At 34.9% G+C, this 26959-nt stretch overlaps 1 protein-coding gene and 1 non-coding gene across 2 annotated transcripts; one reads left to right on the top strand and one right to left on the bottom strand.

Annotated features, from left to right (window-relative positions):
* Positions 1–940: 940 nt before the first annotated feature.
* LOC140810284 (uncharacterized) lies at positions 941–2966 on the top strand. The gene is made up of 3 exons (XM_073168157.1): positions 941–1287; positions 1356–1629; positions 1689–2966. Exons 1-3 carry the CDS (start codon positions 941–943, stop codon positions 2964–2966), a joined length of 1899 nt encoding a protein of 632 aa, XP_073024258.1.
* Positions 989–1096, bottom strand: LOC140811013 (small nucleolar RNA R71). The gene has a single exon (XR_012113406.1). It is a non-coding gene; the product is annotated as a small nucleolar RNA R71 (small nucleolar RNA).
* Positions 2967–26959: the final 23993 nt, after the last annotated feature.

Genomic DNA, 26959 nt, shown 5'->3' with positions numbered 1-26959 from the left:
AAGGTTAATTGCTTGGAATAACATGAATAAACGATTGGTTAACCGATGAACAGTGAGATAATTAAATAGTAGAATCCCCTTGGATCAGTATTTTTCTTGTATTAAATTCTTCAATTTATTCTCGTCGATTAATTTTCAATTCTAGATTCAGTATTCTTTCTTGCTTGGTAATTTTAGTTTAGATTATTTTATTTAGTAATTATCAAAAACAAATCCCCCATTTTTATTTTTAGTATCAAAAGAAATAAATCTACCGTTCCCTGTGGATTCGACACTACTCACCATTTCAGTCGTTTTAATTTAAAAAGTAGGAATTAATTTGGTGGTCATCGACATCACACCAAATTTTGGCGCCGTTGCCGGGGAACGGTGCAAGGTTAATTTCTTTTGATTTTTTTTATTTTTTATGCTTCGTTCTTCTCGTACAGGTGAACTCGAATACAATCCGGAAATCGAGAAGACAGCTAAGAGATTGAGAAAAGAAGCAAGATTAAGGCGTGAAAAGCAACCGTCATCATCATCTCATGATTTGAACGCATCATTGGACTCCAACGATACAGAAAGAGAATCTGACATTGATCTTGAGATTGAAAGAAGTGAAAGTGACCAAGAAGAAATGGCAGGACAAGCTCAAAGAACACTCAGGGAGTTAGCTAATCTTAATGTTATTCAACAACCATTATGCATTCAATTCCCTACTACTGATGCTACTTTTGAATTAAAATCTGGCTTGATTCATTTATTGCCTACTTTTCGTGGTCTTGCAGGTGAAGATCCCCATAAACATCTGAAAGAGTTTCATATTGTTTGCACAGCCATGAAACCACAAGGGATTACAGAGGAGCAAATTTCATTGCGAGCTTTTCCATTCTCTTTAGCCGACAAAGCTAAAGATTAGCTCTACTACTTGCCCTCTGGGACGGTAACGACTTGGGACAATATGAAAAAACAATTTTTGGAGAAGTTCTTCCCAGCTTCACGAGCAGCAAATATTAGAAAAGACATTTGTGGGATTAGACAGCTGCATGAGGAAACTTTGTATGAGTATTGGGAGAGATTCAAGCAGTTGTGTTCCAGTTGTCCACAACACCAGATTCCAGAACAGCTACTAGTTCAATATTTTTATGAGGGACTCTCGCTCTTTGATAGGAACATGATTGATGCTGCAAGTGGTGGTGCATTGGTGAACAAAACGCCTCAAGAGGCACGAGCTCTAATCTCCAACATGGCTGCCAATGCACAACAATTCAGTATAGGCAAGACAACCCTCCAAGACAAGTCAATGAGGCAAGTGTTACTCCTATCGATCAAAAGTTAGATTCTTTGACATCTCTTTTGGAAAAATTGGTTGCAAGACAGGTGCAACAGGTTAAAACTTGTGGTGTATGTGCTATGGTGGGACATCCTACAGATATGTGTCTGTCACGACAAGAAGAACCCACGCAACAAGTTAATGCAGTCGACGGATTTCCTGGACAACCTCAACGCCGATACGAACCATATTCTAATAGCTTCAATCTAGGATGGAAAGATCACTCAATTTCAGCTATAGGAATCAAGGAGGTCAACAGGGATATCCACAACAAAATTATCACAAACACCCGTCACCTGTGCAAGCCTCTAACTCAGGTATGTCCCTAGATGAAATTGTGAAGGCCTTAGCTGAGAACACTCAAAAATTTCAACAGGAAACGAGGGCTAGCATTCAGAATTTGAGCACTCAAGTGGGACAGTTGGCGACCTCAATTCACAAGTTGGAAGCAAAAAATTTAGGTAATACACCTTCTCAGACAGTGGTGAATCCAAGAGAGAATGTGAGTGCAATTACTTTGATAAATTGTAAAGAGTTGGATGTTCAAGAAATTGGGGTACAAGCATCAATCAAGCAAAAGGAAGAGAATAAGATAAAGGTTGAGGATAAAATAATCAATCAAGATGATGCTCCGAAAGGTAAGTTTTCTCCTCTATTTGAGTATAAACCTATTCCCCCATTCCCTATTGCATTGAATAGGAAATATGAAAGTATTAAGGAGTTGAATGACACTCTTTGTAGAGGTGAGGTAAATATTCTTTCATTAGATGCTATTAAACCAGTACCTCGTTGTGCTAAAATTTTAAAAGAATTGTGTACTACAAAAAAGAGACATAAGTTGAAGGGGTGTAAAAGGGAAAAGGTAGGAGAACATGTTTCTGCTGTTATTCAAAAAACAATTACTATCAAATGCAGTGATCCAGGTATGTTTTCTATCTCTTGTACTATTGGCGATATTAGACTTGAAAAGGCTATGTTAGATTTGGGTGCTTCTATCAATGTCATTCCTGATTCTGTTTATAATTATTTGGAACTTGGACCTCTGACTGAAACCGGCATTGTGATTCAATTGGCTGATAGGTCCACCGTTTATCCTAGAGGTGTAATTGAAGATGTTCTTGTGAAAGTTGAAAATTTGGTTTTTCCTGCTGATTTTTATGTGCTTGACATGGAAAATGATGATTTAAACAGTCAAATTTTGCTAGGAAGACCATTTTTGAAAGCTTCAAAATCTGTCATAAATGTTAATAGTGGTACCATTACTATGGAATTTGATGGTGAGATTGCAACGTTTAATATTTATGATACCATGAAATATCCTCTTAGTGAAAGCACTATTAATACTCTTGATATCGCTAATCATTTGTCCCAAGAAAATTCAAAATTTGTGGATAAGAATGATTTAGAGGAGATTATTGAAAGACATGTTGAAAATTCTAATACTAGATTTTCTCTCTCTGATTCACAGATATCTAAAATTGAGCGAAGACTCCTTCCATATCGACCCAAGCATGTACTCATGAAAAAAGGAAGAAATATTCAAGGGATAGAGATTTCCAAGAAATTCAAAGAAAACATGCACATGCTTAAATTTGCTATGAAAATATTCAAGCGGGATAAAGTGGACAAAGTGACCATCTATGAACCACCATGAGCAACAAGAAATAATGAATGTCGAGCATAACGACTTAAAAAAATTAAACTTTTGGGAGGCAACCCAAATTTTAGTTCTTGTTTTTTTAATTTTATTCCAGTAGAGGATTTCGCCCAAGGCGTGGCCACGCCTTGTTGAAACACCTCTACTGATTAAAAAAAATTGGAATTTTTTTTATATTTTCGATTTGATTTTTAGTATTTTGATTTAATTTTTCTGCATTCAAAGAAAAAATTAAAATTTAAAAAAATAGTTGTGACGTTGTTAGTTCCACAAGCACCTAGTTCATTTGTTATCTCTTTCTTCTGAATCCTGATTGCCTCCGATGCGAAAAAAATTATATAAAGAAATAAAGAAAAAAAATGATGTTTTCTTTGCGTGAAAATTGTTTTTGCATTCTCACTTTTGCATTATGAATAAGTTGCTCTTGATGATAGTTAGAGAGGACAAGTGTGTGGGATTTTAACACAAATGCTATATTTTTTTCTTGGTGAGCTTTGAGCCTATGAGCAATCATGATATCATGCTCCATTTTCTTTGATGTGTGTTGTCATTGCATTGTTAATTTTTCTAGAACTTGCATTGTTATACATGTATTTGTCAACACTTTTGTGGTGGATTAAGTGCATAGACAAAATGATAAGGGCATTAGGTCAAACCATTTTCTTTCGCATCATCTGAGCCGTTCTTTGAGCCTACCCTGATTCATAAACCCCTAGTGAACCAAGTTTGAGCCTCAGTCTTTTTCTTTGAATAAAAATAACCACATTACAAGCCGTGATAAATCATTTTTGTTGGTTATTCCCCTTTTGAACCTTGAATTGGAGAATCATGTAAACTTTTCACCAATAGCATCACTCAATCCAAAATAATGAGAATTGTTGGGATTTAGTCAATCCCAAATCCTTATAGTCACCGTATAAAAAAAACAAAAAACAAAAAACAAAAAAGCAAAAATAAAATGGAAAAAAGAAGAGAAGTAGACGAAGTGAGAAAGAAAAGAACAAAAAAAAATGCTCTTGATGTTATGATGAGGTTGAAGATGTTATTATTTGGATGCAATTGTTTTTGTGAAAAGTGCATATGATTTCTCCAATTCCATAGCTCATTGTTTTCTTTATCTTACCTTACCCATAGCCACGTTACAACCCATTTATAGCCCTTTTTGTTTGTGTATTTTAATTCATTCATTTAGTGGAAGGATGTGATATATTTGCAAGCCTATGGTAAAAAGTTTCAATGCATTTGACATGAAAGTTTGTTGATATATATCCTAGACACTAATGAGCGAATCTTGTGAGGAGTTGTTAAATCCTATGCATTTTAATTTCTACACATTGTGATTGCAGTGATTGTTCATGATGTTATTTTGTGAGATGCTCTGAAATTAAAATGTTTTGTTGCATGAAAAATGCTTTGGATAAGTAGAGGAAGCGGAAGGAGGACGAAAAATTGAGATAATGAGTTGATCTATTTTATGCTGGAGGACAAGCATCATTTAGGTGTGGGAGATTTTGATAGGCGCGTAATAGTTAGTATTTTTAGTTTCATATTTGTCATTATTCCAACCTCCGATATGTTTAATTGATACATTTTTGTGTAATTTTATTGTAGGAGGAACTTTTACGGTCTTGGAGAAGATTTGAGCTAAAAAGGTGATGTTTATCACATTTGAAGTTTCCAAGATAGATTTTGGAAGAGAATGGCCAAACCAGAAGAGGTCAAGGCGTGACCACGCCTTGTGATTATATTTCAGTTGCCTAAGAATTTCAAGGAAGGAAAAAAATCTGATTTTGTGAAGATTATGCAAGATTTGAAAGAATTAATGAAATTCTACATGAAATATTATATATTATTTTATATTTAAGATTTGAGTTAATAATAGATTAGTGGGCCTTTTTAGCTTAAATAATTTAGACCCAAAAGCCTACCACGTGAAAGAGAAGACAGCCGCCGCACAATTTGAAGAAAAAGAGATTGGAATTGGCACTCTCCACCATTCCATCTTCACCAACGTAGCTGAAAGCAGAGGATTTAAATCAAATTGCAAATTTTGAAATTTTTGGAGGATTAAATTCAAACTTTTGAGGAACACTTGGGTTAAATCAGTAAGTTTTAGAGGTTATGAGAATTGATTTTGGGTCTAATAAGATTAAATTATTGAACTTTATGTATGAGGAACATATAAAATGAAATTAGGAACACCAAGAACTTATGAGTAACTGTGGAATTTTCGAAATTAAGGACAAATTGGATAATTTTTGAGAAAATTAAGAATTAATGTTGCAATCTTAAGAAATTTGGGGGAACTAGTTTAGGAGTAAGTGATAATCGAATAGTTTAAAGAATAGGAATTTTCGATGATTTAGGCTTGAAGGGATATTTAGAACTTTGAAACATCTGAGTTGTAATGCTATAAGGAATAGTAATGGAAGGCATTTTATGATAAATCAACAATGGGCTTGAAAATTTTAAGCGCTAGTGAATTAACGTTGTGGAAAATTAACAATTTAAAGTGATGACGATTTAAGGTAAAGTTGATCGGTTAGTTAAGTTATAAGAATAGACATTGAGTTGGCAAATTTCAGAGAACTTAAGTTTGATGCGCCATAAGTTTTAGTCATGATCTTAACAGTTAATATTATAACTTTGTTGGAATTTAACTTTCTAGAAAGTTGGGTATGATTTATGGTGAGGTTACTTGATAAACGCATGTAAGACTTGAGGTAGACACCTTGCCTTGACGAATTTTTGTAAGTCATTAAGCAACTTGGGAATAAGTGAATATGTGTGTTGGAATTATGTTATCCAAAACTATTTGGGTTGCGTAAGTTTGAATTTCAAATTTATGAGATATATGTTTATACGGAAATGTGGGTGAAATAAAAACAAAAAAAGGAACTAGTGGTGTTCGACATAGATTTCCAATGAACGAATGTTAAAGATTTTTTTTTATCGAGTAAGAAATCTAAAATCTTGATATAGGGATTCTAGAACTCTATGGGTTATAAGCGAAGTTGATTTACTAGAGTTAGCCAAATGCTACCATGGGATAACTTAATAAGTTTGATACGCTAGAGTTAATTAAGCATTAGAGATACGTAAGAATGCGACATTTGTTTCAAGGAGGAAAGTCCAAGGGTCTCAGGCCTCAACTTTATTGTAATTGGGAAGTGAATAGCTTAAGCATGTAATCGATGCTAGAAGAGTTTTATTATTTAGGTAGAAGCTTGATATTGTAAATTTGGGTTGTATGGATTATCACTACTCGAAATTTAAGATTTGCAACAATTTTATATTTGGGGTGTACTTAAATAGCTAAGTTACGTAAGTTTGGTGCTGTAAGATAAAGATTCGATTCAAGGATCTTAGGCTTATATTATTCTGGGGTTGAGATAAAGTTTCACTTTTAAGTGTATCACCGAAGATAGAAGTCGATCAATAAATTTTGGGGAAGCATGAATTATTGGGATACTTTAATTAAGAATCTAAACTGTTTGATTATCGAGGATAGACGAATTTCGTGGACAAAATTCAATTTAAGGGGAGTAGATTGTAACGTCCCGAAAATTTGAAAGTCCACGAGAACCACGTGCATGCATGTTATTAAATTTCTTGGATATTTTATTAAATTGTTTTAAAGCATTAAATACATGCTTATTTAATTAATTATGTGTTTAATTATTTTTATGCATTATTATTGCATGATAGACAACAATTCATGAAATTTTAAAAGTTCATGCACTATGATTTTTAAGTTGCATTTCGTGCTCGAACGAAGAACGGAGACCGGAGAAATATTAGGAAAATTATTTTAATCACATGATTAATTTTTATTAATTAATATAAGATGTTTTAAAATATTTTTCAGAAATGAGATTTATTGAGTATTTTTACCCGCTAGATTTTATTTTTAACGGTACGTAAATTTTATCGAATCGAGGGACTTTTTGAGGGTTCGGCTAATATTTTCAAGAATTTACCAACACAAAATATTTTTCAAGAGCGTGTTATGATTTAATGGGCCTATTTTTAAGCTTGTTGGACTTAAAACCATTTTTAAACTTTTAATTAGTAACTTAGGCTCATTAGCTAAATGTTAACTATTTAAATACTACTTAATTAACCCTAAACCTATCATTCCCCACCCCACCAGCCGACACTCATTTTCAGAACCATTCCCCTCGGTTTTCACAATAGGAACTTCAAGAAAGCTTCGGCTATATTTTCTTGCAAAGAGAAATTCCTCCGGCCATCGTTCTTCGATCTCCTCGCGTATATATATAATCAAGGCACGCATTGTCTCATTTCCTTTGCATCACACTAGTCTAATATACGAGAGGGATGGGGATTAGTAGCTGAAGTCGAAACTTGATTGATCTAGGTGTGTGTCTTTGAGGGGCCGATCGGTGTTTGTTGTGGGGTGTTTTGGTTTGGCAAGATTTAAGGTTTTGGGGGCGGGATGCGATGCATGGGCTCGAACAAAGCTGTGTTTCAGACCTTGTAGAGTCTAGTAAGATGTTAGGAATGACCCATGGGTGGTTCATCGTGGGAGAAGATCGATCCTTGGGAATTTAGCTTGAACGAGAGAAGATATGCTAGGTTGATCATTTGCTGTGTTTGGCTTGTGCAGCAACATTATGATTCGGTTAGGCTTGGTTTAGGAGATTCATTAAGGACTAAACGGTGAGCCTTAAAGGCTGGAAACGTGATGGTAGAAGGTTGACCGAATTATATAAAGGGTTGGAGACAAGTAATGGAATATAATCATACAAAAAGGGGGTGGGCTGAGATTTTAATGAGGGGTAGTGATGCAAATGTGGTTGATCAAGCACCAAAGAAAGCATGGGAGTCGTTGGAGTTACCCGAAGGACCTATAACGAGGGGACGTAGCAAGAAGTTTAAAGAAGCACTTCAAGGACTCATGATGAACTACCAAGGAGGATCTACAAATTGGGTGACTAAATTAGAGGAGGTTGGGAATCATGGGAATAATATTGGAGGTGTTTGGAATGTTATTCAAGTGCAATTGTCGAAGGTACAGCGCACCCGCGCTAAAACAGAGACCGCACCCGCGGTCCAATTGTCGAAGGTCTAGCGCACCCGCGCTAAAACAGGGACCTCACCCGCGGTCCATGATAATCAGAAAAAAAAATTATTTTTTTTATTTTTATTTTTTCCCCGAAGCTGCACCGCACCCGCGGTCAAACAGGGAGCGCACCCGCGGTTCTTCACTTCCGTGTCAAAATTTGCTAGTTATCTTAATTAAGCCTTTTTACACTACTTTTTCATGCTTTATTGAATATATATGCAATGTATCAGACCAAAAACGAGATAATTGAGATTGATAAACATTATTGGAGATTTTCTCTCAATATTCAAGGCATTTTGCTTTGATTTTCAACCCAAATCAAACTTATCAAAGATTGTATCTTTGTGGCGTTTGTCGATTGTTTTTCGCTCGGATTGTCAAAACAAGATCTTTGAAGGTTCGTTTGAAATTCAATTGTTATCATCGTTGATATTTGTTGCTAAGTTATAATCGCTTAGAGGTGAATATCACAAATCGTTACTTGTTTCAAAAGATCGGGACAACATAATCGATCCTTGTTTGTTATTGAATTGAGGGTGCGATTTCAATATTCGTGCTTGCTTTTCATTCGTACGAGGTTTCGGGCAAAATGGTCATTTTGAACCCCGGGTGAGATTTTGGTCCTGGCAGCGCCCTAAAGAAAAATTTATGATATTTTAAATGTTTATGCATCACGTTTATGATTTCTATGAAATTATGATAATTACGGTGCATGCTTGGTTTAAAGGAAAAATTACGTATATACATGATTTTATTTAAGTGATGAATATGATGACACATTTTTGAAGAAAGTGATTCAGTTGTGACTGACACGATGACATGTAAGGCAGGGACTCAGTGGGTGGGTAATGTTGTCGCTGATGATCCTCGCCGCGGGTACCACGGTTACACTTAGATGGATCCATCGACTGACATGATGATACGAAAGTCACAGCTAATTAACGGAATTCAAATTAAGAAATTTAACACGTATATGATGATAAGATGTTACATGCCATGATTATTACCATGTTTTGACAGGACACGTTTACGTATATGATTTTACTGCAGACATGAAATGTATGTTGATTATGCTATTTCTTCACTACTGTGTGCTACGTATATGTACTTGTTATCACTGGTAAATGTGTGTTGAGTCTTTAGACTCACTAGGCGTGTGTGATGCAGGTGAGCATATCGATGAGGAGACTGGAGGAGGTGATGATGACTGAACATGTGGAGCTGGTGGCGGACGTTAACCCGAGGACCTTGTATTTTTCTGCAATAATATGATTTTATGGGAACACGTTTAAAAAATATTATTTGATTGATGAATTTATTTTGTTGAGAGTTTTTGGGCAGATTTTGATATACTGGAAATTTTACATTTTTTAAACGATAATTTTTTAGGTTGGTAGTTCTTTTCATAATTTTAACCGTAGTTATTCTATTCAGCAGTGGGAGACATTTCACCTAAACTACACAAACTCATGCCTAAACACTAAAATAAACCTAGGGTTTTATCCCGAGCAACACACGTACATACCTACACGTTCCCAAGCCACTTTCACGTGATTTTGAAGGATAAAACGAAGCAAGTTTTTCCCCGTCTCTCCAGGAACGTTTCTTCACGTATAGATTTGAATTGTCGTGTGTGGATCACGCAAAGGCACGTCTTATTCCTTCTTTTATCATTGTTAATGTCATATTATGTGTGAATATACATGTTGCATGAAAATTTTGATATCCTTTTTATTATTTTCGTTTTTATTGTTGATACAAGGAAAAATTGATGTTTTTGCATGAAACTCATGGTTCTTGATGTCTTGAAGGGGCTGCCAGGTTAGGTTTGTTAGGGGCTCGATTTAGGGGCTGTCTAAGAGTCCTAGATGGGGCTATACAAGGACGGAAAATAAGGGAAGATGGCTGAACGAAAATTGGGTTTCAAGGGGACTAGGGTTCGGCTCCTTTGATTCATGAAAGTTATGGGTCGTGTGCGATGTTGGGCCATACACATGTGACCTTGGAAGGCTGTGGAGTGGTCCTAGATGGGTTGAGGGGTGGTTGGTGTATGGGAAAGGGTTAGGGTCATGGGGATTGGCCGCACGACCATGTTGCGTGTGCGTTTGGTTGGACCATGCATGTTCTTGTTCATGGCACGTAGGGCAAGTCCAGGAGGGGTGAGAAGGGTTCTGTCTTAGTCCTAGGAAGGTTGTTTAGGTCTGGTCTCGTTGGTCAGGGTCTAAGATTGAAGGAACTTAGGGTTTGTTGGTGCTAGGGTTTGGTTCGAACATAGACAGAAATTCCAGCAGATTTCTAGGCATCTCTAAGGGTTCTAAATGGCCCGAATTGGGTTGCATAGGGTCTGGTTAGTTGTGGTTAATCCATGGTGAAAGTTTGGTTAAGGTACGGGTTGATTCGTGTTAAAATTAGGACTTCAGTTCAAGTTTTAAAGCGAATTACGAATTTAGTCAATGGGCTTAAGTTTAAGTCAAAGAAATGTTTATGGGAGTGTTGTAAGGTGTTATGGTATGTTTGGATAGATTCAGGTCGAAGTTTTAAGGTCCAGTGTAAAATGGGAAAACTAAGGTTTCAGGGGCAAAACTGTCATTTTACATCTGAAAATGTTAGGAGTTCTGGCAGTGTCTTGAATGTTGTAATGATCTAAAACGTCTACTACTCGTTTTTCTTTAAAATATACTATATTTTTCTTTCTTAATCATTCGGCCGAACCACATACATATATATAGAAATATTTTGAACTGTTTAGAAATAAACTCACCAACTAATTATTTGAAATCCAAAAACAAAACTCGAAACATGAAATAGTAAACGTCAACAAAACCTAAACTTAGCATTTTTCAAAATAAATCATAAACATCCGATTCTTTCAACATCTCTCAAAAACATCAATAGTGATAAAATCTTAAAATTAAACTTAAATCAAAAACATAATTTTGCGGAAAACTAGAGACAGTCCTCGATTTGTGTTTACCTTTAGTCCAGCTAGTTTAACCGTCAAGTACTCCATCAATATAAAAATCATGCTTACCTACATCGATCAACCTAGTGAGTCTATTGACTCAACAAATCTTAACCATGATAGCAAGTAATATATATATATATACATTCACATGAAACAGTGAAAATACTTTTACTAAAATAACTTTTCATGAACATGCATAACTTAAACATTTTTCCTTTCATAATAGACTTTTTCCTTTTCATCATATACGTATATGTTTCCTTTTTATTGAATTTGAATTGTTAATTATGACTTTCGTATCAGCTGTAAGTCGATGGATCCATCTATGTATAACCACGGTACCGGGCGACGGGGACATCAGCGACACTCTCACCCGTCATCTGAGCCTTGGCTTACATATCATCGTATCATCATATTATTCACAGTCAATTCACCTCCTTCAACCTTTCATATTTTCATTACTTATATAAAATTTGTGCATATAAATCATTTTTCTTTTAAACCAAGCATGCAACATGTCTTTTAACATTAACGTTTCATCATCAAAATTCCATAAACATTTGAAATAAAAATTTTAATATTTATTACAGCATTTAGGGCACTTCCAGGACGTCTAACATTTTCAGGTGTAAAATGACCGTTTTGCCCCTGAAACCCTAACTTTCCCCCATTTTTTAATTAGACCTTAAAACGACGACCCAAATCCATCAGAATTTAATATGACATATTAAAATACATCCATAAATATTTCTAAGACGTAAACTTACGCTCCTCGACTAATTTCCCAATTCGTATTTAAAACTTAGACGTACATCTCAGTTTTAACCCGAATTAACTCGAAACTTAACCAAACTTTCCCAAACTTGAACCATGGCTTAATAACACCTACCATACCCTATAAAACCCAAATAAAGTCAATTAACACCCTTGAACAACCCTAACATCCTACTGAATTTCTCAACACCAATTTATCAAACCCTATCCCTAACCAACCCTCATGTCCTTCGATCCTAGCCTTCATCCAACCTACCTAGACCCTAGCCAACCCTCCTAGGACCATGACCGACCCTAGAGAGCCTACTAGACCATCTCTACAGCAGCTAGCTCTTGCTGCCACCAAGTCGTCCCTTAAAGCCATGCATGCGACCTCTCTTTGCCCTACGGCCCCTCCTCCTTGCACCAGCCTTCCTTCCGATCACTAGAATCACCATGCAACCCTCTTAGGATCCCTGGACACGGCCCTTAACCATTATCGAGCCGCCCCCTTCAAGAAACCTCAAGCCAAAAACCATAGGACTCTAAAATCCCATATTTTAGTTCAGCCTTGTTACCCTCCATGTCCAACCCTTATGCAGCTTTGTCTAAGCTCCTAAACCCTATGAAATTCAGCCCTTCTAAGACCCTACAATGGCAGCCCCTTTGTGCATCATAACCATAAATTTTAGTTCCTAAAAACACAAGTTTTGTGCATGACTTGACATAAAAACGAAAATACAAGAAGTGCATCAAATTTTTCATACAAGGATAATTAAATACACATAATATGGTGTGGAAGATGATTGAAAGAAGATTAAAGAGTTCCTTTGCATTTATTACGCACAAAAATCAACTTGGGATGCGAGGGACATTGACGGAGAGGGCCTTGCTGAATTTTCCTTCAAATTTCGTGATTTTTCCTTATCCAAAATTTTGTGTGATGTGTGTGGTTGAGTGTTGATGGAGAGTCCTAGTTTTCCAAGGGTGGGGCGTGAGTTTGAGGGATTTGAAAGAGCTTGGAAACTTGGTTATTTGATATAAAATACCGGTCTAAAATATGACTTAGCGCGTAAAAACACATCAAAACCTTTCATTTTTGAAAATATCAATTAAAATATATCATACATTAAATAATTAAAAATAATCATTTAATAAAAAAAATTCCCTTATATGGTCCCCCATCTCCGTTCATCGATTGCGTCTCGAATAACCGTTAAAACACAGTTTTATGCATTCTAATATAAAATCATATTTTTAAACATGTACACCTAATTAATTCATTCCATTAAAACCATTTACTTAGTCATTTATATTTTCCCTAGATTTGCATGCAGTTGGATTACGTTGTCGTATTTTTGACCTTATAGAATGTTAAATGTATATTTTGAAAGGTTATTGAATTGGATGATGGAAAATGATAAATGCTAAAAGACGTGTTATATGCTTGGTTTAAAAGAAAATGATATGTATGCATGTATTTTTATGAAGTGATGGAAAAGATGAAAATGTTTTGATGAAGTGACTTGATTGTGACCACAAAAATGAGGATTTGTGAGGAGACAATGTAGAGGCCCGAAATTCGTATTTGAAAATTTGCGGAAAAATTTGAAATTTTCTTTTTAAAGGTCAATAACTTGCCTCATTCATAAAATAAACTGAATAAAAATTTTAACATTTAATGTAACAGAGGAATAAAAGTTTAAATGTCAAAATAGCAGCGGAAGTAAATATATGTTTCAAAACAACAACTTAAAATAATTCATCGTACTAAAATGAGTTTGCATAAAATAATAAATAGACTGATAAATGAGGTCCTCGGGTTACTACTACTGCCGACCCAAGATGGCTAACTGGTCCCCGCCCTCGTCTCCGACCTCATCAGTACATAAAACAATCAAGTCTAGTGAGCCTAAAGACTCAGCATGCATATATCGTAAATAACAAGTAAATATATCATAAAATTTCATGCCATGTAAAGATCTCATATCGTAAAGTGTACGTGAAAATATCTTGTCACGAGTAATTATAAATACGTGCATAACTGAACTGAAAATCATAAGTGAAATGTTGCTCGATAGAGCCCTGTCATGAAATAGCATATAATAATTTTCTGTTGAGAATATGTTCTACGCAAGTGGCCCATAACGTGAAATGAATCGCCTGATCAGACTAAACCACAATATACTGGGCGGTAGAGATCATCACAGCCCTTGGACTGGATATTAGTACCCATACATGAACATGAACTGAACCGATCAGTGACCACCGGATGAAGTAATAATCCCATGATAAGCTGCATTCCCATGAACGTGAAGTGGCCACAAGCAATATCACATATATCTCAAAATGAACATTTTATATTTCTATGCATGTAATATAATTAAAAATCTTGTATTATTTTACCGAATGGGTTGGATTGTTCCCAGGCTCGCTGCGACCTAAATCTAACATGAAAAACATGCAAATAACTTAACTTGACCAAAACATCGTAATTGAATCTAAAACGAGACGATTACGCCCAGTGACTTAGTGTTTAATTCATGACTCCGTGCCAACCCGAACCAACACCGAACCATCATTTAGTCATGATTAAAATGCACCTAAAATGATGAAATAATGCTCCAAAAATTTAAGTACTTCGAAATTTGTGGAATGGAGGCCAAAAACATGAAACGCTCTTTCGAGAGTCATTTTGGCACATTGCACCGTAAATTCTTGTACGACCTCTAAACTTAACCGAATCACAAACGGCCAAAAACATGACCTTCCTAACTCAATGAGGTACTGTCTAGTCCAAGGCCATGGGCTAAAAGCAAAACAAGAGCTCGAAACACACCTCTGAACTGCAGGTACAGTTGCTGTAAAAAATACAGCAGCTGTTGGTGTGTTTCCTTGCTTCGTTTCGGAGACTATTGGCCATTGGGGCTTGAACAACCAACCAGATCCTCTTACCAAAATCCTAAGGTGTGGCTTGAACCATGGCTAAGAGCCCTAGGCCAGCCACAATCCAAGCAGCAACCGAAACCAGCCACACGTTCCACCCGAGAACCAAATCTACGCGTGCGGGGTGTCTTGCTTGTTTGCTGTCAGACACCAAATCCAATGGCTATGAGGTTAACCATGGTCCATGCTAGACATGCTAAGGTTTTGCATGAGTCATGGCTAAGGGCTATAAGCCAACAACAACCCACTTGGCACCATAAATTCGAAACACAACACACACAACAACAACCAGAATTTTCAAAACCGAAGGGGCTGTTCTTATTTTGTTTGAAAACCGATGCAACCATGGACCAAGCCTTGAAAGGCCGACTTGGTCTCGTCTTAGACATGCCAAGGAGATGTTATAACCATGGCTATAGCCCCTAAGGCAGCCAAGATCAGAAACATGCCACTTGACAGCAAAACAACGAAATCGAGACTCCATATGACACTAGGGAAGAGTTGCAGTCATTTTCCTCTTCTTGCGTGCATGGGGCTTGAACTAATGGACCAACATGATCCCAACACATCCTAGTACATGTCTAGGTGCAGCCTTAGGAGGCTAGGGTCGAGCCAACCACCTGAAATCATCAAAACAGCCGAAACCGTGAAGAGCACAAAAAAGACAAGAAAAATCTGTACATGTTTCAAAAAATATCTTGAACAATTTCGGTTTTTGCTTCATAAAATCATGATCATGAAATGTTTAAAAATCATATTATGACTTGATTGAACAGTGAAAGAAAATATAAACATGCCTTGGTTTGTTATGAAAGAAAAACAAACGAGAAAAACAAACGAAACGATGACGCGGCGCGGCGGAGACGGAGTGTTTTTCTTTTCTCAATTTTCTCTCTTATTTTTCCCTAGCTCACTCTCGAATGTTTTACTCTGAGTATGCTCTGAATTTCGGTGAAAGGGAGAGGGAGAATGGTTAGGAGAAATGAAGGAAAGTCTATTAATTAAATGGTAGAAAATGGCAAGATCAAATCTTGCTTTCTTTGAATTTGTGAGATAAGGAAATAAGAATGATATCAAAAGATTTGAAGGATAATTAAGGGGTGCACTTGGTCGATTATGTCTAGGAGCTAGGGAGAAAATATTGCTTAATTATTTAATTGATGGTGATTTAAAGGTGGGGAAAATTATCTACCAAGAACGATTATGGAAGTGAATCAAGGAATGGGTTGTCAAACTAATTTAAATCTTTTAAAAGAATGGGGTGACCAAATTTATGCTTATAAAATGGGGTGGAATATTGCTTAATTAATAATTATTGGGGAATTAAGAGGTGAGGGATTTATCTCCCAAGAATGGATAAGGAAAGAATCAAGTGAAGGTATAAAGGCCCGAAAATTCGTGTTCGGAAATTTGCGGAAAAATTAAAAAATTTCTCTTTAACTAACTAAAATGTCTCTTTAAATAAATAAACTGATAAAAAGATTCAATATTTAAATATTCGAAATAGCAGCGGAAGAAATTATTGTTTCCAAAATAACAATTTAAAAATAATCCAACAAAAGATAAAATGTTTTAGCATAAAATGGTAAATGATGAAATGAGGTCATTGGGTTCCACTACTGCTGACCCAAGATGGCTCACTGGTCCCCGTCCGCAGTCCCGACCTCATAGTACCTACAACAATCAAGTCTAGTGAGTTTAAAGACTCAGCATGCATATATGGTAAATAAATTATAAAATTGTATGCAAGGTAAAATGTCATGAGTTTGGAGTAACGTAAATATATCATGTAATGAGTAATTATAATACGTGCGTAACTGAACTGAAAATTATAAGTGAAATGTTTGCTCCGTAGCTGTCATGAAATAACATGTAATAAATTTTCTGTTGAGATTATGTTCTACGCTAGTGGCCCCCTGAATCGAACTGAACCGGTAAGTGACCACCTGGTGAAGTAATAATCGTCTGATTAGACTAATGCCACAGTATACTGGGTGGAACCGAACCGAACTGAACCGGTAAGTGACCACCGGGTGAAGTAATAATCCCATGATAGTGAAGTGGCCACAAGCAATATCGCATGAATCTAAAAAATGAATATTTTATATTTTCATGCACGTAATATAATTAAATAACGTAATTAAATATCCCGTATTAATTTTACCGAATTGGTTGGATCGTTCCCAGTCTCGCTGCGACCTAAATCTAACATGAAAAAATATGCAAATAATTTAACTTGGCCAAACTTTGTAATTGACTCCAAAAACGAGACAATTATGCCCAATGACTTAGTATTTAATCATGACTCCGTGCCAACCCGAACCATCATTTAGTCATGATTAAAATACTCTTAAAATGATGAAATAATGCTCCTAAAATTTTAGTATTTCGAATTTTGGTGAATGGAGGCCAAAAACATGAAACGCTCTTTCGAGAGTCACTTTGGCACATTGCACCGTAAATTCTCTTACGACCTCTAAACTTAACCGAATCACAAACAGACAAAAACACGGCCTTCCTAACTTGATGAGGTACTGTCCAGTCCAAGGCCATAGGCTAAAAGCCAACCGAGAACTCGAAACTCACTTCTGAACCGCAGCACACTTGCTGTCAAAAATTACAGCAGCAGTGTTAGCGTTCCCTTGCGTCGTTTGCGAGGCTAATGGCCATTGGGGCTTGAACCACCGACCAGAACCTCTTACCAACATCCTAAAGAATGGTTTGAACCATGGCTAAGGGCCCTAGGCCAGCCACAATCCAAACCACATCATGAATCACCCGAAAAATCCCACCCGAGAGGCACCCTTGCGAGCGTGGGGTGTATTGCTTCCTTTGTTGTCCCGTGTCATTCCAGTGGCCATTTCATTGATAATGGCATGATCTAGACATCAAGAGGTATGGTTTGAACCGTGGCTAAGGGCTAAAAAGACAACCAAGATCCACACCAACACCAAAAACCCGAAACTCACATGCAGAAATAAAAAGGGTCGGAGGGGCTGTTTTTGTTTTTATTTGAAAACCGATTCCATCATGGACCAAGCCTCAAAAGGCCGACTTGGTCACGTCTTAGACATAATAATGGGGTGTTCTAACCATGGATATAGCCCCTAGGGTAGCCAAGATCAAAAACTTTCTCCCTTGGCAGCAAACAATAAAATCGAGACTCATTGTGACAATATGGAGGAGTTGCTGTCGTTTCTAACTTTCCAGCATGTATGGGGCTTGAACGAATGGACAAATATGATCATAACATGTCTTAGTAAATGTCTAGATGTAGCCTTGGGAGCCTGGACGTGATTCAACCCCTAAACCATCAAAACCAAGCAGAAATGTGAAGTGCACAAGGGAGGCGAGAAAATTTTGTACATGCTTCAAAACTTGTGGTCATGCATTTCGGTTTTCATGGTTAAAAATCATGCACATGAGATGTTAAAAATCAGTATATGACTTGATTGAGGAGCAAATAAAAACATATTCATGCCTGGATTTTTGTTTTGAAGAAAACAAAAGACAAACAACGATGCGGCGCGGAGGAGACGGAGTGTTCTTATTTTCTCACTTTTCTCTCTTATTTTTCCTTGCTCACTCTCGATTTTTCTCTCAAGTTTTGCTCTGAAATTTTCGAAATAATGGAGAGGGAGAGAATGACTAGGGATGAGGGGAAAGTTGGCAAGGTAAAAGAATGAAATAATCTTTCTATTTTTTAGTTTGTGAAATAAGGAATGATTGTGATATATCAAGGGATTTTTTTGAGGGATAGTTTTGAGGGTGATGACCGATTTTTTTATCTACCAAATCATGGGAGAATATTTCTTAATTTCTAATTAGTGGAGATTAAAAGAAGAGAATTATCTACCAAGTAAAGAATAGGGGAATGAATCATGGTGGTGAGTTGGCAATCAAAAATTTAGATTTCCACAAGGTGGCCGAAATATAGCTTATTAAAATGGGTAAAATATTGCTTAATTGTTTAATTATTGAAGATTAAATGGTGATTTAAAAGTGGGGAGAATATCTTCCTAGAAAAAGATTAAGGGAAAGATAGTAAAGAATGAGTTGTCCAACTAATTAAAATATTTTAAAAAAATAAGGGAGGGTCGATTTTATTAGGTAAATTAGGGTAGGAAATTGCTTAATTATTAATTAAACGAGGATTTAAAATTAAGAGTTTATCTACCATGAAATGGATATGGAAAAGAATCAAAGTTGAGTTGTAATTCAAAAAGCTAAAAATATGAGGTGACCGAAAATTATGAATAAAATGGGAGGGTAAATTTTGCTTAAATATTGTATTTTAAACCTCTAGTGTTTTATCTACCCATTAAATATTTTAATGAATTAAGAAAATAATTATGGAATATTTTTATCTTGCATACATGGCTAAATAGTTAAATTACTTAAATGATTCCTTAAACACTCTTTTACATTGAATTAACTTATTATTTAACTTAAATAAATTCTAGGAATGTTTTTCTTAATATTAAATTTTATTTCCATACTCCAACTCCAGTCCGGCCTCACTTATTTAACTAAAAAAGGTAGCAACTAAACTACTGCATAAAATAATTAAATTTAAGGAAAATAATTTAAATTCTCGTGCAATAAATCATATTTAAACACTAGAATTATGCATGGCTTATACGTAGTCTAATTTACGGGTTCTACAGAAGGGTTGCCAAATATTTTTAAATCAATTAAGGAGGGGGCCGAAATTTTGATAAAATGGGAGGAAAGAATATTTCGTAAATCTTGTATTTTAATTCTTTAGAGTTTTATCTACCCATTAAATATTTAGTTAATTAATAAATTAATCAAGGAATAACATTATCTTGCATGCATGGCTAAATCCTTAAATCTTAAGGGTAAATTTACTATCATGTTAAATTATAATTTCTTAAATAAATTAAGCCTAGATTAACTTATCTCAATTGGTCACATATTGTAATTTAGGCTTTTTAATTAATCATTGAACCCAAAAGAATTTATTTACTACTTATCTCTAATTAGTAATTTAGGCTTTTTAATTAATCATTGAACCCAAAAGAATTTATTTACTACTTATCTCTAATTAATTAGTTAAATTCTTAAACTTTCTTTAAACACCCTTTTACATTAAATTAACTCATTATTTATCTTAAATAAATTCTAGGAATGTTTTCTTACTATTAAGTTTTATCTCGAAACTCCAACTCCAGTCCGACCTCACTTATTTAACCGAAAAGGTAAAAATAATTATATTTAAGAAAGGAATTTAAATTTTCATGCATAAAAATCATTTTAATTTAAATACTAGAAATTATACATGTCTTATACGTAGTCTAATTTAAAGGTTCTACAAACAAAGCCACAGTAGAACCCATTTATATGACAAAGCCCCATGAGAACCGAACACCGAATTTCCATAGGGCAAGGCCCAGTAATGGAAAAGTGGTTGCTGGTGTACCCGCCAACTATAGGCCAATGCACATAACGAAAAAGTGGTTAATGTTGCCTCACCGCCTAGTACTATGGTTGAGATTGATCAATCGACCAAATGATGAAAGGATGGTCACAATTATTGAATTGATTTCACCCCAAAGGAAATGTATACGTATTTGATGAAAGAAAAAGTATATTATGAAATAAAAACTCGAATTGGTTTACCATTTCCATAAAGGATATAATGGACAATTTCGTGATTTTAGATTTTATCTCCGAGTTTACTATTCTATTAAATAGAAAAAAATCATAATCATCTGGTTAGGATCAATCTAAACAAGCCCATGACGATGTATATGGAACAACCATAAAACAAAATTCCTTCTTTTGTGGTTTTTGATGCGTATCCAAATCCATGCAACTCAATTCAAACAAGTTACAAATTGGACAGCTAGCCTCGCTTCCTTGAACAGCTACTGGTACTGGAACATTTGCTTGCTAGCGACTGTCTTAAGTTTATGCATGCTCATGTTAAAGCTAACTTATTAAAAGTATTTTAATTATTGTGTGTGGATGTATATGTACTTGTTATTATGGTTAAGGTTTGCTAAGTCATTAGACTCACTAGGCATAAATGATGCAGGTGAGGATATTTCTGTTGAGACAGGAGGGTTGGATGATTGAAATGGCTGGACTGATGGTGCACTGACCCAAAGACCTTGCTAGTTTTTTGCACAATTAATGCTTTTACAGTACTTTAAATGTTTTAATGAGGTTTATGCTTATGAGTAGTTTTTGAGAGGATTTATGACGAGCAGATGGTTTTCGAAAATACTAGCTTTAGGTTTGGTTGGATGTTTATGATTTTATGACTTTTACTGCAGTTACTGAGTTTTGAGTAAAATAGATGGTGAGTTTATTTTAATGGTGCAAAAATATATATATCGGTTTGGCCAAAGCCTAGCGATTTTAAAAAAAAATTGGTGCCGCCAATGTGCTATATGCTACTTCATATGTCGTGTAGTTAAACGCTGGTCCACTGAGCTTTTTACTAAAGTACGCTACTGATCTTCCTCCTTTTATAAAGACTCCCCCAATACCTACACCTGAAGCATCACATTCAATTTCAAAGTTATTAGTAAAGTCATGCAAGACAAGAAAAAGAGCATTAATTAGTTTTTGCTTAATATTATTAAAGACTTATCTTGCTCCTTGCCTCAATAAAATGTGACATTCTCCTTAAATCACGCCGTCATTGGTGCCGCCATTGTACTAAAATCCTTTACAAAACTCCTGTAGAAGTTTGCAAGACCATGAAAGCTTCGAACCTGACCGATAGAAGTAGGCGTCGTTCAAATTCGAGTAACACTAGCCTTGTTCTCACCAACTTGTATAACCTGTGAACTTGCCATAAAACCAAAGAAAATAATTTTTCTTGTACAAAAATCACACTTCTTAATATTAGCATAAAATTTTTCATCTTTAATTGTTAGTAGTACAAGTTTTAAGTGTTCGATATGCTTATCCAGTTTTTTGTTATACATTAGGATGTCATTAAAGTATATCACAACAAAGTTTCCTATTTGTGCACGCAAAATATGGTTCATCAACCTCATAAATTTTTTAGTTGTTAGATAAGCTAAAGGCATGACCATCCACTGATATAACTCATCTATAAGTGTAACGCCTCACTCATTTTTAAAATTCTACTGGACATTTTTTTTAAAAAATAAAAGTTCGCATTTTCGAAATAACATTTAAAAATGATCTTAAATATTTGATAATAAAAATAGCGCAGTTTAAATAAACATAAACGTATAATAAAAATCTTAAAATCATCAACGTATGAAAATATTAATCTCCTCTCAATTTCATAAATCATAATGTCGAAAACATGTGATCCTCGGGTCATGTCGCCGCACCAGGTCTGCCTACTCAAAGTTCGGAACCTCAAGTCTCCTCATCATGAAGCTCACCTGCATCACACATGCCTAGTGAGTCTAAAGACTCAACACAACTGCACCGTTAATAACAAGTACATATACCTAGCACACAGCAGTGAAAAATATCATAATCAACATACCTTTCATGAACTTTAAAAATGTAATATAAACGTGTCGTGTAAAATCATGACGTGTCAAAACAGCTCATCGTTAATCATCATTCATCGTTTATCATTTATTCATCATTAATCGTTCATCATTCATCATTTATCATTAATCGTTTATCATTTATCGTTCATCATTCATCATTTATCATTGGTGAATTCAGTTCATTAGAGGTAACTATCGTACATCATCATTTACGATGGATCCATCATACATAGAACCGCGGTAACCGGCGACTGTCGGACATCAGTGACAGGATTACCCATCCATTGTGCCTAGGCCTCATCATCAGCATTTACATATACGTCTTAAACATTTACATATACTTCGATAGCCACAACTAATTCCCATCATTCAAAACATTACCATTTCATCACTTATAAAAATCATGAATAAATGCATTTTTTCTTAAATCCGAGCATGCGACGTATATCTTCATAAAATTTTAAAATCGTGATCATGATGCATAAACATTTAAAATATCATAAATTTGTGCTCAGGGCGCTGTCAGGACCAACATCTCACTCAGGTGCAAAATGACCATTTTGCCCCTAGAAACCCAAAAACTATCATTTTGCTCCTAGACGTAAAATTTCACGTTTTTGACATCTTATTGATTCCATTAACTCTAACATGTCTCAAATAATTATTTAAGCCTACATGAATTTTCTCATATTTTTATTTGGCTTAAATCGATGACTTTTCAATTAATCTTTAACTATAACATATTAATTCGTTTTAATCCTGAATTAAACCAAACCTAAGCATAAAATTCCCAAATTAAAAACTTAAACTTCTAATAATTATTTCAGCTTAAATATAATTTCCCATAATTTTATTAAGATTAAATCTAGGGGTTTCAGTTTATCCTTTAAATTACGTTTCGTGCGGTGATTAAATCCCGGATAATTCCAAAACTCAAGTTTTGATCTGAAACTTACCAAACTCCTTAAAACATCCCAAAACCTATTTATAATCATTCCTAGACGTAAGTTGAGCTTATTTTATAACTTAACCGAATTGTTTTAAAACTTGTACCGGAGTCCCGGTTTTAATCCGAATCGACTCGAAACTTAACCAAGGTTTTCCCAAAACTTTTACCATACGTAAAACATCTCAAACAGCCCCTAAACCACTCCTTCCAGCCCTCAAAACCCACGATAACAGCCCTCAAAATCTGCTGGTGTTTAGACACTTTGAAGTCTCACGCCTCTCCATGCACGAACCGTAATCTTATCGATTTTTGTCTAAACTCCAACTTGTCCAGCCATATCTCGACACCTTAAGATCAAGACCAAGCCTAGCGACTCCTTCCTAGACCATGCAATCCACGGCCACAGCTCTCCCTCCTCATTTAATCGCCCTATCCCCTACAAGCTCAAAAATCGACCCTAACAACCCTCGAATTCCACCTAGCTGAACCAACCATGAAGGACCTCTCCAAGGCTGCGGTTCGGACCCTGCTGGACCTCAACATGACCTGGTTTGGTTCCCCTTTGGCCAAGCCCCTCCCTTCCCCACTCTTGTCCACCAAAAACCCCAACCCAAACCACAAAACCATCGGCTCCCTCACCACCAAGAGCATAACGCGACTCCAGCTTAAATGACAGAAACTTACCCCTTCGCACAGCCCCTTATCACACGTTACAGCAGTCCCCTTGCAACATTTCAAAGAAAACATGAGTAGTGAACAAAAGATGCATGTGTTTGAACAAAAACCGAGAGATCTCCATGATATGCTTTGGATCATGAATTCCACAAACAAATAAACATAATACATCATGTATATAACGTGTATGATGCAGCAATAGAAGTACGTGGCGTGCTTTAGATGAAATGGTGCGAGAAGATCGAAGACGAGTGCCGGAAATGAATTCTTTTTCAAGAACAAGGAATGACCGAGGAAACCTTCAGCTTTATTAAGTTGGAAATGGATGGAACCGATGGCTATGCTGCTATGGAAGATAATGCAAAGGGGATAATCAGAAATGAAAGGGTTGTCCGTTGGTGGGAAAGGTAGTTGGTGTAGGGTAACCTTAAATAAATTTTTAATCAACTAGATAATAGTCCTTAAATGGTTAATTATAACCTTAAAAGAGTTTTAAGCCTAATAAACTTAAAAATAGGCTCATTAAATCCAAACACGCTCCAGAAAAATATTTCGTGTTGGAAAGATTTTGAAAATATTAGCCGAACCCTCAAAAATTTCCCCGATTCGCTAAAATTTGTGTATCGATAAAATTTAAAATCTTGCGGCTACAAATACTCAATAAATCTCAATTCTTGAAAATTACCTTTAAAACATCTTAAATTAATATTTAAAAACAAATCGTGTAATTAAAATAAATTTCCTGAAAATTCTCCGGTCTCCGTTCCTCGTTCGAGCACGAAATGAAACTTAAAAAAAATCTTTAATGAATGAACCTTTAAAATTTCATGAATTAAATTCTACCATGCATGAATTATGCATAAAATGCGTAAAAATATTTAAACACAAATTAATGAAATAAAAATGCATTTAAAACTTTAAAACAATTTAATAAAATACCAAAGAAATTTAATAACTTGCATGCATGTGGTTTACGTGAACTTTTCGATTTTCGAGACGTTAAAATCTCCCCCCCCCTAAATTGAATTCCGTCCCCGAAATTAGCTTATCCTCGATAAACAAAAATTTTAGACTCTTAATTCTAATATTTCAATAATTCACGCTTCCGCTGCACTACTATGATAAAATAAGTGTTAAGTTGTCCTTACGTCTCCTCAATTCTAATAAACTCTATCTTCTAAATTCTCGTTTGCGAAATTCAACTTATAACTACCTATGGTGACCTAGTTTCTATTTTACTGAACTCGAATTTGACTTATCTCGCAGTTCCTCATACTAGAGATGTGTATCCAAACTTATTGTACTTTACTTTTCTTATACAATATCCATAATGTTCATCAACCTATTACCTTATCATTTATGCAACCTAAGAAATCTTAACACCAAGATTTTACTGATCGACTTATATCTTCGGTGATACACTTAAAAGTTAAACCTTATCTCAATCCCATAATAATATTTGCCTAAGATCCTTGAATCGAATCTTTATCTTATGACACCAAACTTACCTAACTTAATTATTTATAAGTACATCCCAAATATTAAATTGTTACAAATCTTTAAATTCGAGTAGCGTTAATCCATAAAACCCAAATATACACTATCGAACTTCTACCTAATTAAAAAAATCATTCTAGCACCAATTACATGCTTAAATTATTATCTTCTCAATTGCAATAAATTTGAGGCCTAAGACCCTTAGACTTTCTTCATTGGAACAAATGTTGCATTCTTACGTATCATTAATGCTTAATTAGTACTAGCGTATAAAACTTAATAAGTTCTCCTATGATAATGATGGACTAACTCTAATAAATCAACTTCACTTATAACCCATAAATTCTAGAATCCTCATATCAAGATTTTAGATTGTTTACTCAATAAAAATCTTAATATTCATTCATTGATAATCTATGATGAACACAACATGTTTCTTTTGGTTTTTATTTCACCCATAATTTTTGTACGAACACCTATTTCATAAACTTAAAATTCAAGCTTACACGACCCAAATAGCATTAGATAACATAATCCCAATACACATATTCACTTATTCTCAAGTTTCTCAATGATTTTTAAAAATTTCTTAAAACCAGGTGTCTACCTCAATTCTTATATACGTCTATCAAGTAATCTAACCATCGATCATACTCAATTTTTTAGAAAAGTTAAATTCCAACAAATGTATAATTTTAACTCTTAAGATCACGATTAAAAATTATGATTCATCAAACTTAAATTCCCAAAATTTTTGTTAACTCCATGTCTACTCTTATAACTTAACTAACTGATCAACTTCACCTTAAATTGTCATCACTTTAAATTCTTAATTTGCCACAACATTATTTTACTAACACTTAAATTTTTAAGCCCAAAATTTATTCATCTTACAATGTCCTTGATTACATTTCTTATAATATTATAATCCAATTGTTTCAAGCTTCTAGATGTCCCTTCAAACCTAGATAATAAAAAAAAAAATTTCTTGTCGTTTAAACCATTCCTCAAATATTATCCGAGTTTGTCCTTAATCTTAAGAATCCAACAATTACTCATAAGTTCTTGGCATTCCTAATCCCATTTTATAGGTTTCTCGTAACATAAAGTTCAATAACCTTAAGATTATTAGAACCAAGATCAATTCTCATAACCTCGAAAATTACTGATTTTACCCAAGTGTTCCTCAAAAATTCGAATTTAATCCTCAAATTTTCAAAATTTTCAATTTGGTCCTTAAAATTCTCAAAAATTACAATTTTGTCCCTATAACTCCTTGAAATTTGCATTTCTTTCTTTTGTCATAAAATTTTCGACTTGGTCTCGTTAAACCTTAAAATTCTCAAAACTAAAAATTTAATCCCAAAGTTTGGTAAATCCAAAATAGTCCTTAGAATTTTATTGTTGAACTTAGGTCCTCAAATTATTGGTTAATACAGTTAGGCCTTAAAATTCTCAATCCATGCAATTCAATCCTTAGGTCCCACAAGATAGATCATGCGTCCTAAATTAATTATACGTTTATATACTTCCAAATATCGTCGTAATCTTCGAATCATTAATCTTTATAAGGAATCCAAAAAAAATTAACTCGGTTAGCAACCA

The sequence above is a fragment of the Primulina eburnea genome, chromosome 13 (assembly GCF_022965805.1).
Source record: "Primulina eburnea isolate SZY01 chromosome 13, ASM2296580v1, whole genome shotgun sequence".
NCBI classification, from domain to species: Eukaryota; Viridiplantae; Streptophyta; class Magnoliopsida; order Lamiales; family Gesneriaceae; genus Primulina; species Primulina eburnea.
The sequence above is the reverse complement of the archived record's forward strand: the minus strand, read 5'-3'. Positions and strand labels throughout refer to the sequence as shown.